Below are 13,183 nucleotides of genomic sequence, written 5' to 3'. Positions count from 1 at the left end.
AGCATGGAGCTCCCGAGCCAGCATTAGGAGACATTGCCTTCCGACAATAAAGGGAAGGGGAGCTCCATCTTATGGATCGGTCCACGCCTGCGGAGATAGATGGCCCGTTCTATCTATACTATCTCATTTTGTTTCTTTGGGGAGTGTATGGTCACTAATAAATTGCCATGCATTTATTAGTGACCAAATCATGTCTAGAAAATTTGATACAATTGCAGGAGTGATGAGTGCTGAATTAGATAAGGCTTGAAGAGGTAAAGTAAAGAATTTAGGTTCCCCAGAATGTGCAGAGGGGATAAGAGTGGATTGCTTCAGAGAGTTTGTTGGAGTTCTACTGTAGAGCCGGACTACTTTGAAGACAAAGGAATAGCCCACTGTATTGTGAGCGGGCCGATAATGTCATGATAGTATCTGGTGAGTCGACACAGTCTAAGAGCATTGTCATAATCGCTGCCGTGTGTGTTAACATCCGCTTCATAAACCAAGAGCAGTCTGGCAATCTCGTAATGGCCTTTGACCGAGGCGGCTTGGAAGACACTGGCGTAGCCACCACCCTCCGCGTCAACGTCTGCACTTTTATAGTCCCCGAACCCGATTCTGAAACACACTAGTCTACCTTTGATTTAGCTCCCTTGGGAAAGTGCGTAAAGCGTTTGTAACGAATGATCACATGATAAAATATCTAAACCATTACTCGACATCGATGCGTATCGTCGCCCATGCTCAGCCCCGCTTTGAGCGTTAAAGCAGCCGAGCCCCCTGCTCGATGAGGCTGAAGCGTGGCTCTGAAAGAATGGCTATCTCATGTATTTAGTTGGCTATATTCCACTTTTCAAGGACTATTATCAATCACAATGGCTGACCCGCTCGCTATCGCATCAGGAGTTGCCGGACTGCTTTCGCTTGGTATTCAAGTCAGCCAGACTTTGGTCCGTTTTTACACTACGTACAAAGACCAAGACACAGATCTGGCAAGGGTTACGCGGAGTCTTGGTAATCTTCAGAGCATCTTTCGAGCCCTTGATGCTGCAGTGGAGGAACGCCGATCGCAAGCCGACACGCAAGGTCTACTCCAAGAAGTCGAGAAGGCGGTACAGCAATGCAAGGAGATCATCATCGAGCTGCAGGGCGAGTGTGAGAAATTCCACAAATACTCGGCCGCCGGTTTAAGGGATCACGTTAAAGTCGCGGGGCGTCGTGTAGCCTATCCATTTCGGAAAAGTACCCTACAGAAGCTCGAAGAAGACATCAACGACATACGTGAAAACCTGTCGTTCGCACTTGATGTTTTGCAGCTTAGGAGCCAGAGTCAAATCCAAGATGGTTTATCGAAAGTCAAATCGCTTGTCGAGCGAACAAATGCCAGCCACATCTCTCTCATGATCCGCCGCTGGCTTATGGCGCCGGATCCGTCTCTCAACCACAACGCTACGTGTGCGAAATGCCATCCAAGCACAGGTTTATGGTTTGTTAACGGCCACCAATTTCGAACTTGGCTAGAGGAACGCAATTCCTTCCTATGGCTAAATGGCTTCGCAGGATGTGGCAAATCGGTCTTCTGCTCAACCGCAATCCAGCACACGTTTCATGAAATGAGGCATAGACACGGAGTCGGAATCGCGTTTTTCTACTTTTCATTTAACGAGGACGCAAAGCAAGATGATAGTGGCATGCTACGCTCCTTGCTGCTGCAGCTGTCCGCACAGCTACAAGATGGTGAGAGGGACCTAGAGCAACTGTATGCCATGTATAAATCCGGGTCCCCCTCAGTGGATGTGTTGCTTGACTCACTACGACGCTTTCTTGAACGATTCAGTGGTACTTATATTCTACTGGATGCGCTAGACGAGAGCCCTCGAGACTGCAAAAGGGAAGGTGTCTTAAGAGCGATACACATTATACGCCGTTGGTCGATACCTGGTGTCCATCTTATGGTGACGAGTCGCAATGAGATAGATATCCGCCAATCATTAAAACCATCTCTTGACCAAGATATCTCGCTCAGGAATTCGGAAATTGACAGAGACATAGCAAACTTTGTCTTCTATCAGCTCAGGAACGACGCGAAACTGCACAAGTGGAAAATGCGTCACGACGAGATCCAGGCAAAATTGACAATGGGTGCGCAAGGAGTGTAGGTGTCTGACAATGCAAAACTACTCTCCACTATTTTGACCATGATAACATATAGATTCAGATATGTTGAATGTCAGTTCAATGCCCTTCGGCGGGCGCGGAACCGGAACCAGCTTGATGAATGTCTGCGCACATTGCCCCGTGATCTGGACGGTACATACGAGCGAATTCTATGCACTATTGCGGATGAATATGTTGAGGACGTGCGGCGGATTTTGACTCTGCTTTGCTTCTCCGCTCGACCGCTGACGGTCAATGAGCTAATTGACGCTCACGCGGTTGATCTGAATGAGCCATCTCGGCTTGATCGTGACGGCCGTTCGTATGAGCAAGATGACCTTGTCGATATTTGCCTTGGACTTATCGAGACCGCAGCCACAGAAGACTACAATAGGCAGAGCACTGTGACCGTTCGCATAGCGCATTTCTCAGTCCAGGAGTATCTCCAATCGGATCGCATCTTACAACAAAAGTCAAGTATATTTGCTATACGAAGTGCGCCTGCGAATACGGAAATAGCCCAGATTTGCCTGGTCTATCTCCTGGAGCCAGCTCTCTCTGAGGGACTGTTAGATGAGGCGAAGCTCGCAGAGTTCCCATTCGCTCATTTCGCAGCTGTACATTGGTTTCATCATTACGCAAACTCAGAGGAGGGGAAGACAGCAATCGAAAAGCTAGTATCGAAGCTTTTCAAAGACGATACGAAGGCTTTCGTTACGTGGGTACGGTTGCATGATATAGACCGTTCGTGGAATATGAATGTGGGTTATTATCGTTCACTTACGGATATGGCTTTGCCTCTATACTATGCAGCATTGTTGGGTTTGGAATCCGTTCTGGCCAGTGTCTTACCAATTGACAACAGTGATTTGCATTCATCTGAAATGGTGAATGCTCAAGGTGGAGAGCATGGCAATGCACTCCAGGCTGCATCATGGAGTGGTCACAAAAATGTGGTGCAACTGCTGCTAGATTATGGTGCTGAAGTCAATGTCCAGGTTGGTCGCTGTGGCAACCCACTCCAGGCCGCATCACTTAGGGGCCATGAAAATGTGGTACAGATGCTGCTAGGTCAAGGGGCTGAAGTCAACGCCTATGGTGGGCGGTTCGGCAACGCACTCCAGGCTGCAGCAAACGGAGGTCATGAGAAGGTGGTGCAGATTCTGCTAGATCGGGGGGGCCGACGTCAACGCCGAAGGTGGCCGGTTCGGCAACACACTCCAGGCCGCAGCAAACGGAGGCTATGAGAAGGTAGTGCAGATGTTGTTGGATCGGGGAGCCAACGCCAACACCCAAGGTGGACAGTTCGGCAACGCACTCCAAGCCGCAGCAAACGGAGGTCATGAGAAGGTGGTGCAGATGCTGCTAGGTCAAGGTGCTGAAGTTAACGCCTATGGTGGGCGGTTCGGCAACGCACTCCAGGCCGCAGCAAACGGAGGTCATCAGAAGGTGGTGCAGATGCTGCTAGATCAGGGGGGCCGACGTCAACGCCCAAGGTGGACGACTCGGCAACGCACTCCAGGCCGCAGCAAACGGAGGCTATGAGAAGGTGGTGCAGATGCTGCTAGATCAGGGGGGGCCGACGTCAACGCCCAAGGTGGACCCTACTGCAATGCACTTCAGGTCGCATCAATCAAGGGCCATGAGAAGGTGGTGCAGATGCTGCTAGATCGAGGTGTCGACATCAATTTCCAAAGTGGAGGCTTTGGTGATGCACTCCAGGCCGCATCAATCAAGGGCCATGAAAAGGTGGTTCAAGTGCTGCTGGATCGGGGAGCCGACGCCAATTCCCGGGGTGGATACTACGGAAATGCACTTCTGGCCGCATTAACCAAGGACCATGAAAAGGTGGTACGGTTGCTGGTGGACAGAGGAGCTGGCCTGGATGACAGAGACTCTACATATGGGCACACGCCATTATCACTGGCAGCAGAAAAGGGGCAGGATGTTATCGTCAAGCTTTTGCTCAGTACTGGGAAAGCTGGGGCCAATGCGAAAGATAATTGTGGCCGGACTCCACTGTCGGTTGCAGCTCAGCACGGACGTGATAGTGTTGCAAAAGTCATCCTTATGGATGACTCAGTTGATCCGGACCAGAAAGATCATTATGGCTCAACTCCGCTATCAATAGCTGTACGACACGGTCATACGGAGGTGGTAAAAGTGTTACTGGCTAAAAGAATTGTCTCTTGTGACTCTCGCGATTGTTTTGGCCGGTCTGTGTTCTGGTGGGCTAAAAGGGGTGGGAACGTGAATATCGAGAAAATGTTGGCTGACTATTCCAGGAAGCACGGAATATCAGTGTGTGATGATGAATATGTTGATGTACGGTCAATATCCACTGACTACGCATCGAGATATTGTGATGCTTGCACTCTGAATATTCCCAAGCGCAACGTCTACTATCGATGTGGAATCTGCAACGGAGGGGATTTTGACATCTGCATGGAGTGCTATGAGCTTGAGGGGCGTTGTTTGCAAGACGGTCATGTCATGATTCAGATGAAGGACGGTAAGGGGTTAGGTTAAGACATCGTCCTGTCAAAAGATATTCACATCATCCTCCTGGAAGCTTCACCTGTCGCATTATTGAGTCTGTAACATTTACCGTCTCGATATGCATTTCAAGTGTCGCACAGAACTCCCAGCATGGATTCCACATTCTACCACCCAGCAACTCAATGCTGTAGTAGATATGCAGCATTCGCAGAATTTGAAGGCTATATCTCAAGGCAGATGTGCAACCGAAATATCCCGGGGTTAGGGGCATATTGCGACCCCTGGTCCGACGCTTCTAGCTCATAGGAGTATCGAAGATCATTACCGTTGCACTACGAGTCAACAGTCATCGTTACTGTTCTAACGGCCCTACCGATTCTAACGTCGGCATGATTCAGGACACGCAGTCTGGCGGGTACAGGCCCCAATCAGAATGCCAGGATTGTTACACATCGTATACGAAAGCGTTCACCAAACCAATGTTGTCTCTATAAGCGTCGTTCTTTCACAGTGTTCAATCCTACGGATACCGAGTAGTTGACAGAGGGGAGACGTCGATTTCAGGCCAGATAACCACACTGACAAGGAGAACTACCTTTTGGTTGCCCTGTTTGCATGTGCAACGTTCTAGAAGCCCTCGAGACCATACCAGATTATTACGGATGCTATTTTTACATTGTTATTTACAGGCGTACAAGAATACTGCCAAGGAAAGGGTTCGAGGGTCGGCTAATTGTAATAGGTATAGTGCTGTTTCAAAAGAGGCATCGGGAATGAATCTCTGTGTGAAGGTGGTGAATCTGATTTCGATCCATGCTGTAACTACGTGATACTATCACGTCGAAACACCACCTGGTGTTTCCATGGTGTTTACTTTTATATAGGAAAGTCGAAGATCAATAGAATTCTTGATGTACTTCAAATGACAAACAAAACTACTGTAATCATTAACCAGAAAACCGCTTAAATATAGCAAAATAAATTATTTTGACTGGGAGCCGCTATCATGTCTACCAAATAAATCCCAGTCTTATGCATCAAGCACCCTAAGACATCTTCAATTCCCTTTCGAAGGGTTACCTTCATTGGTGTAGTCTGTCGAGCATTGAGTATCTCCGGAGCTTGAACTTCTCAATTGGCAGCTCATTGAAACAGAATATTTCGTGTTGGAGTAGATGAACGCGTCTGCATCCTTGCGTGATTTCGTCCCTATAGCTAGCGTGAACATATTGCCCATTTGGGGTTTTAGGAAGGTGGCCAATGGAGCATGGTGACTGCATCCTTAAATTCTGCGGTGGCAAAAAAAGGGGAATGAATTCTGTAACAAGAAATAGGTGGAGCGCTATATTGGGTCATGAAAGAATATATTAACTCCTGAGAAAAAGATGAGACCCAGGATTCTCGACAGGGTCGACGGAAGCCCTGCACAACACTCTGGGCATATCGTCGGGCTTTATGAGGCCTCCACCTCCATAGGAGCGGATAGATCAGGCGTCCAACCGCTGGGCCTTTCACTTCCTCGCACCAGAATGCCATATGCGGCCCGCTCAACCTTCTCCACGCTACTTTGCATAACATCGATCTTCTTATGTAAATCCCGAAGCATGTTGTACTTCCGAGGTACAGTCAGCTCCTCAAAGCTGGCCCGCATAGATCGTAGATCAACGACAAGATCGGCTTGAGCAGGAGAAAGATGAGGATACTGCTTGGTCTCGCCCGTCGAGTCGGTGTCTGTAGTGGTGGCAGATGTATTGCCCGAGCTCAAAGCCAAGACGGCAAATCGCATCATTTCACCAGTCAAGTCAAAAAGCCCCATCAGATAATCTTCTTCCGTTACCATAATTCCAGCCGGCAGTCGTTCGCAGATTTCGGCGTGTGTGATGAGAGTTTGTGTGCATAGGTAATGTTCAAAGGAGATTGCTTCGATGTACTCTTGAATACCACCGCTGATAGAGCGGTAACGCCACGCATTGATACCAGTCAGGTCGGGAACAATGTTTGTGAAGAGAGTTTGGATTTGGTCGTGGCGTGTTTGGTTTTCTTTGGCGATCTTCGGGGGAATAGGTGAGTTTGTGGAGCGAACGCGTTGAAGGGCAAAAATACTACACAGCAGAAGCTATTAGCTGACAATGGAAGTTCCCCATAACGCATAAGAGTAATCAAAAGATCACATACATTTTCTTGCTGAGCGCGGTGATATCACGGCTGGTCTTGATAATGCGTTCGCGTCGGTCATGGTGCTCGTCCAGTTCATTGCGGAAGTTCTCAAAGATGCACAGAGTCGCACTAGCCGAGTCGGAAGAATCCATGTCTGTTTTTGACTCCGAAATGACAGGCTGACCTTGCCAGGATCGTTTGGTGCCCATTGACGTGACGAAGTTGTGAAGAGATGAAGTTGAGGAGAGAAAGAAGTGAAGATGGAAAGGTGGGAAAGTCTCCAACGAAAAGTGGAGGAAGCCGATAAGCTGATAGGCAGAATTAAACAGTAGTGTCTACCGCCTGCCAGAATAGGTATTTTGTACATCATGTCCATCTTTTCCATTTTACATTCTTTTCTCCTTTGCTATTTTCTTCTCGAGGGTTGTCAAACAATCCTGGAAACATGGATTCGTTCAGTAACAACCACACGAGTATAAGAGGTCTCTTACTGAGGCGAGATATAGCAGTTAGAAAGGTTTTTTATTCGGCAATGACCGGTTCTTTGGTTTAGGGAGATATACTATATCTATATCTTTTTATATGATACTTACATAAAAAGATATTCTTCGGTGTTTCATTCAGTGAATAAAGAGAAAGTACCTACTTTTCCCAAAAAATAAAGGTTTTTTTTTTTTTAGATAGTTTTATTAACCCAAGTGGGTGGTTTTAATTCTTACAGTTGACAGAGTTTATAGATTCTGGGGAAGAGTAACAACAGCCCTTCCCTTGATCTCATCATGGACGAGTCCATGAATCAGCTCAGGTACTTTAGAGAACTCGAAAACCTCGATGAAAGGTGTAATGATACCTTGTGAGGCATACTGTAACAGCTCAACCATTTGCTCTTCTGTTCCAATTGAAGATCCCTGAATTGTGATACCTATTGATAGTCAGATTTTGCATATATATCTACAGTCAAAATACAACAATTGTATTGCTGTGAAGACAAACCATGAACTCACCTCGAGCTGCACAAACTGTTGCGGAAATTGGAATCTCAATATCATTCCTCGGTAACCCAACATTAACTATTGTCCCGAGGTTTCGAACGACAGCTGGAGCCATTGCGAATGCTTCCTTTGTACCAGGAACAACAATGGTCGCGTGAGCGCCTTCTCCAGTTAACTCCATGACACGCGCGGGAACGTCATCGGTCTTGAAGTCAATAAACTTCTCTGCGCCGGACAGCAGACTGATTTCCTTCTTTTCGTCGCCGGAGTCAATTGAAATAACGCGGTAGTTCTTAATCCTCGAAGCAATCTGCACGCCGACGTGGCCTAGACCACCGCCCGAACCGGATATGACAACCCAGTCGCCAGGCTGAAGGACGCTGTCTAGATGAGCCAGAGCTCCAGACATAGTTAAACCTGCACAAAGTAGAGGTGCAGCAATTTCGGATTTGAGGGCCTCCGGAATTGGTGTGACGAAGCGGGCATCCGCGATGGCATATTGCTGTATTGTCCCTGGGACGTTGCGACTTGTGTTGAGTTGCTTGGGACAGTGATGGGCCAATCCGCGTTGGCAAATGCTGCATTCTGTACAGGCGTTGTATAGCCACTTCAAACCAACTCTTTGGCCCAGTGAAGTGTTATTCACGCCTTGGCCCACTTTGGTGACGGTGCCGACGCCTTCATGTCCAATAATGGGATTGTAAACACCCCATCCTAGAACAGCGCGGACTTCTGAGTGGCTGCACAATGTCAGCAAGGTCAGTCTCTCGGGATCTATAGAAGAGAATAGTTTACTACCAGAGGCCTGTGCATTCTAGTTTTATCAAGATCTCGCCAGGCCCGGGCTCGGAGACTGGAATGTTGTCTTGCAGGACAATGGTGTAGTTCTCGCCCGGGTCTTGAACCACAAAGGCTTTCTGAGTGTGGGGAACGTCCGCGGGCATCTCAATAATATCTAGTCTTACTTGCAGTATGAGAAATGTGATGAGAACCCTGGTGGTTGTGGAGTTTGGAATCAAGATCTCCGGGGAATATAGAACTGCGGGACGGACTGCCGAATTTCATTGCCGTCGCATCGGCCAACGACAGATCCTCGGATAACCCTAATCCAACTATAACATGGATACTCATGTGTTTTTATTATCCCAAACCACAACAGTCAATAATGTTTAGTTTACTTGGAAATTAAGGGATCATTTTAATGAACTTTGAGCTGCGCGATCGCCAGTGCTGATCTCAAATTGGCTGACGTTGAGAATAACTATACGGATATCTCCCTGGCACCATCGATCCCTAGATAGCGATACTTCAGAGCTCGTCCCTCCAATCCGTCAACAAGAATCTCTTGCTCGTCGCCTGGCACGATATCCAGGGCATTATCGTTTAGTCGAACTCCGACTTGCTCCTCCAACACTAACCCCTTGACAGGCTTCTGCGCGCGGAAGACGACGCGAGTCTTACCAGACTCTAAGGTCTTCGCTTCAACCTCAAGCCGACGATCAGAAAAGTTCAAATATTTGAATGGCTGAGGCCAGTCTACGTCCCGTGCAACAATGTCATCCTCAACCCACAGGCGGGCGGCGAGGACAATCGGCTCGGGATCGGCTACATGATCCAAGACCCCGTCGGTAATAATGTTAGTTGTCCCGTTTGGCAAAATCTCGATATTCTTGTGAAGAATGGATGGTCGCATCTCTTTTCCTGTGTTCACAGATAAGAAACGAAGTTCAATGGCACCACTGATAAGTTGCGGTTTGCTGCTGGCGATCCAAAGTTCGTATTTGCTGGTTTTCGGCGGCTGAGCATGGGCGATACTCCAGTCGTGATGCTCTCGTCGCACTCCCACTGCAATTGGGTTCAGGACTCTTCGAACTGCGTAGAATGCCGGTTTCGGGTTCAAGAAGTAATCCACGATGGCCCACGAGATCGTTGGCCAGCAGTCGTTCAGTTGCCACAAGAGCGCACCACCACAGTGTCGCTCGTCGCCCCATTGTCGTCGCCAACCTCGGTACCCGAACATCATGGTTTCAGCTTGAATGATTTGGGTGTGGAAAATATAAGTCTGGTTTTGTCAGTATTCGGAGTCGACGATGGGGGAAGAAAGACTTCATACTCCAAGATCAGTAGCAGATCGAACATTCTCCACCAGATAAGTTGCCAGTCTTCTTTCGTGGCCATCGGCCTTGTTGTGAAAGTCGATGACATGCGATTGTGGAAATAAGTTATTCTTGTCCTGAACGAAATGCTCAATAGTCGATAAATGTGGGAAAGCCTCCATGCCGAACTCGCTGTTGAAGCGCCCACCCAACGTGTCGAATATTTGATATTTCTCTTGAGTACCATGCCACACTGGTTTCATTAATTTTTGACCTCTGTGTATAAAAGCCAGGGTACTAGCAGAGGCTTACCATTCCACTGATGCATGTCACCAACGGTCGGGTCTGATGAGATTTTGCCATCGCCCCATGGGCTACCAGGATGGTAAAATGTGCTTGGGCAGTATTCTGCCACTACCTCAGGAAGTAGTTTCTCATATATATATCGAGCAGGAAAATCTGTCTTTAGCCAACTCTGGGGGTCTTTGTCCTCGTAATTGTAGGTTAAGCCTTCGGATTCTTGAACCTGGTAGTCCTCGTTGTTGCCAACGTATATAACGATCGAGGGATGATGACGCAGGCGCTTGACATTGTAGATGGTTTCTCTCTGAATTGATTCCAGTATCTCGGGCCATGTCGGGTAGTTACCACAGCCAAACATGAAATCTTGCCATACCATAACGCCGAATTCATCGCATGTCTCGTAGAAAGCGTCATCTTCATATATGCCACCACCCCAAACACTAGAGACTTGTTAGATTATTCCAAATCACGGGATGCAGATTTACCTACCGAATCATGTTCTGTCGCCCGGCGACCATCAACTCGATCCATTTCCGATATCGATCGGTGCTAATATTAGTGAGGATGCTGTCAGCTGGAATCCAGCATGAGCCCCCACAGAAGATATCCTGCCCGTTAATACGAAAGTAAAATGATTTTCCGTGCTTGTCTGGCTGCTGTATGATCTCGGCCGTGCGGATCCCAAACTTCTTAGATTTCTTGTCCACAGACTGGTCACCCTGCCCCAACAAAGTGACAGAAACTTCATATAGGGATTGTTCACCGTACCCATGGGGCCACCAAAGCTCAGGACGGTTAACGCGAAAAGAAGTATCAACAGTACAGTTTCCAGAGGCTGGAATATCTTGGCTAGCAATCTCTTTACCATGCAGGCTAAGGCTGAATCGAGCGGTCCAGTCCCCTTCATTTGGGCTTTCTATAGATGCGAGGGTCTTTACCTCTGCCGTCTGGTGGTCTTCTGATAGTGTGGTCTGTGGCCAGAGGTCCGAAATTCGTGCTGTATAGACTTCCAGTAAAATGGGGCGCCAAATCCCGGCGGTCATCAACACAGGGCCCCAATCCCATCCCCAATGGTATTGCGCCTTGCGGACGGCCAAGCGAGACGGGTCACCATTGAATCCAACCCATTTATGCTCAGGATGCTGATTACGTATCTCACGAGCTTTGAGGAGAGCACAGTCAAATTCAATCTCAAGGGTATTTTCGCCCTCTGCAGCGAGTGCCTTTGTAATGTTGACACGATGACCGAGAAACATGTTATCGCTGGTCAATATTACCTCCCCATTGATCTTGACAGTGGCAAATGTATCCAATCCATCCATGACCAAGTCTACGACGGCCCCGTCGATGATTGTTGGTCTCTGGAAAGTCTTGCGATAGACCCATGCTTTTTCGTTTGTCCAACGGGCATCGAGCTCATTGAATCCGATAAAAGGATCCTCTAACCTTGAAATTGATGTTAGCAACAACACAGGATAGCCAACATTTGGGTGTGGTTTTCGAGACATACTTTTTATTATGAATTAGATCTTGCTGCACCAAGGACGGCACTGCGGGGACTGGCAGCCATTCATCAGATTCACGATCGCGAAAGGACCAGCCTGTGGCGAGCGAATGGCGAGCAAGAGACATTGTGAACTTGTACTGAGCCTTTCAATCAATTCCTATATTTCACTTTGGCTAAAATGAAGAATTGATATAGACGAAATAAACCGCAAGCCCTAAAAAGTTCCGCAAGAATGTTTAAATCGTTTACTCTTGGAGCAGCCGGGGAAGGTGGAACCGCTTATCGATAAGCACCCCCACTCGTAACTTCCTTTTTCAACGCGGAGGACCCGGAATCATGTGACCACCACGTGACTATTGCAGGCCACAAGGCAGCAAATTTCGCGTCACTTCATCCTCTTCCTGCCTGAACTTTCGGGCACAAAGTTTATCATCCAGTGAGATTCATAGAGGTAGATTACTCCATTGAAGAAGACCTTGCCAGTTTGGCCGTTTGCCTTGGGAATCTCCTGATTGAGGCTGCCTGGCAATCCTTTACTCCTTCCGACACGGACTCAGCTCCGCCCAGCTGCTTCTTCCGTACTAGCTGTCTACAACGTGTTCGCATTCCATACTTTATGACCAGTCATCATTTTGAACACGAGTCACAGCCTGCCCCCTGTTCTCTCACCGGCTGTAACTTTATTTGTGCTAAGTCCTATGAGAAGAATTTCATCGAACTTCGAACGGGAGATTCGCATCGATGAAAGGCATGCCTGTCAATGCTGGTCTTTGACTCCGCTGAAACCACTAATCTCAACGCTAATTCATTGATTCAGCCAATCCCTCTAACCGAGCCAATAACATCCCTAACCCCAGAATTTCAACAAGGATCAATTGTTGACTTTGACAGGGACATGCGGTCCACGCTTGGCACTGAAATCATTCAACTCGCCTCGTGCAGCAGAAGCTGGTCTTCCCCGCAGTTCTGCAAGAAATCAAGTCCTGCAACCCCATGTTCTAGTCTTCAGTATTGACTTGGTCTCCGCAACTTGCTTCTTGAATACTTTGCCGGATGAATCTCCGATGCGGTGCAGCTCGGCATTCGAAATGAATGTACTATGTATGCGCTACACCCAAATTCCATCTCGGGGCCTTGGCTAAAAATGGACATAGCGTCCGACAAGCCCATGGATACGATTGGAGGGATTTATGTCAAACATCAACAGGCCCCATTTCGCCAAATTTTGGTTTTCTACATTGATACAAGGCTTATACTATGATGTATGTACACCCTCAATATCCATACTACCCAAGCCTCCTGTACCGTAGGGACCCTGCAGGAAATCCTCCTAGGCTGGATACTTTTGCCGATGGGCCGGATGAGATGTTCTCGAATATGATCCCGGAGGAAGACCCTGGATCTTAAGAAATATTCTATGCAGCAATTCCCCGGAACGATCACCCTCCTTGCAATTCGGACTCCGTCTCATCCCACTTGTGTACCTTCAAACC

General features: G+C 47.9%; 5 protein-coding genes across 5 annotated transcripts; 1 reads left to right on the top strand and 4 right to left on the bottom strand.

Annotated features, from left to right (window-relative positions):
* Positions 1-854: 854 nt before the first annotated feature.
* N7469_005018 (NACHT nucleoside triphosphatase) lies at positions 855-4,665 on the top strand (the record flags this gene model as incomplete). Its single annotated transcript, XM_056643938.1, has 4 exons — positions 855-2,134; positions 2,198-3,290; positions 3,361-3,619; positions 3,686-4,665. 4 exons carry the CDS (start codon positions 855-857, stop codon positions 4,663-4,665), a joined length of 3,612 nt encoding a protein of 1,203 aa, XP_056500752.1.
* Positions 4,666-6,088: 1,423 nt separating this feature from the next.
* N7469_005017 (translin family protein) lies at positions 6,089-7,001 on the bottom strand (the record flags this gene model as incomplete). Its single annotated transcript, XM_056643937.1, has 2 exons — positions 6,089-6,737; positions 6,811-7,001. The coding sequence occupies 2 exons, from the start codon at positions 6,999-7,001 to the stop codon at positions 6,089-6,091; spliced, it is 840 nt and encodes a 279-aa protein (XP_056500751.1).
* A 522-nt stretch (positions 7,002-7,523) lies between these two features.
* N7469_005016 (zinc-dependent alcohol dehydrogenase) lies at positions 7,524-8,728 on the bottom strand (the record flags this gene model as incomplete). Its single annotated transcript, XM_056643936.1, has 3 exons — positions 7,524-7,714; positions 7,797-8,524; positions 8,583-8,728. 3 exons carry the CDS (start codon positions 8,726-8,728, stop codon positions 7,524-7,526), a joined length of 1,065 nt encoding a protein of 354 aa, XP_056500750.1.
* A 317-nt stretch (positions 8,729-9,045) lies between these two features.
* On the bottom strand, positions 9,046-9,804 carry N7469_005015 (Glycoside hydrolase family 2 N-terminal; the record flags this gene model as incomplete). Its single annotated transcript, XM_056643935.1, has 1 exon — positions 9,046-9,804. One exon carries the CDS (start codon positions 9,802-9,804, stop codon positions 9,046-9,048), a length of 759 nt encoding a protein of 252 aa, XP_056500749.1.
* Positions 9,805-9,891: 87 nt separating this feature from the next.
* Positions 9,892-11,815, bottom strand: N7469_005014 (glycoside hydrolase family 2 protein; the record flags this gene model as incomplete). The annotated part of the gene is made up of 4 exons (XM_056643934.1): positions 9,892-10,133; positions 10,193-10,623; positions 10,673-11,629; positions 11,694-11,815. The coding sequence occupies 4 exons, from the start codon at positions 11,813-11,815 to the stop codon at positions 9,892-9,894; spliced, it is 1,752 nt and encodes a 583-aa protein (XP_056500748.1).
* Between the last annotated feature and the right edge of the window lie 1,368 nt (positions 11,816-13,183).

Source organism: Penicillium citrinum (genome assembly GCF_028827155.1).
Source record: "Penicillium citrinum strain IBT 23319 chromosome Unknown utg000004l:1.0-2404223.0:1.0-2405248.0, whole genome shotgun sequence".
In the NCBI taxonomy this organism is placed as follows: Eukaryota; Fungi; Ascomycota; class Eurotiomycetes; order Eurotiales; family Aspergillaceae; genus Penicillium; species Penicillium citrinum.
The sequence above is the reverse complement of the archived record's forward strand: the minus strand, read 5'-3'. Positions and strand labels throughout refer to the sequence as shown.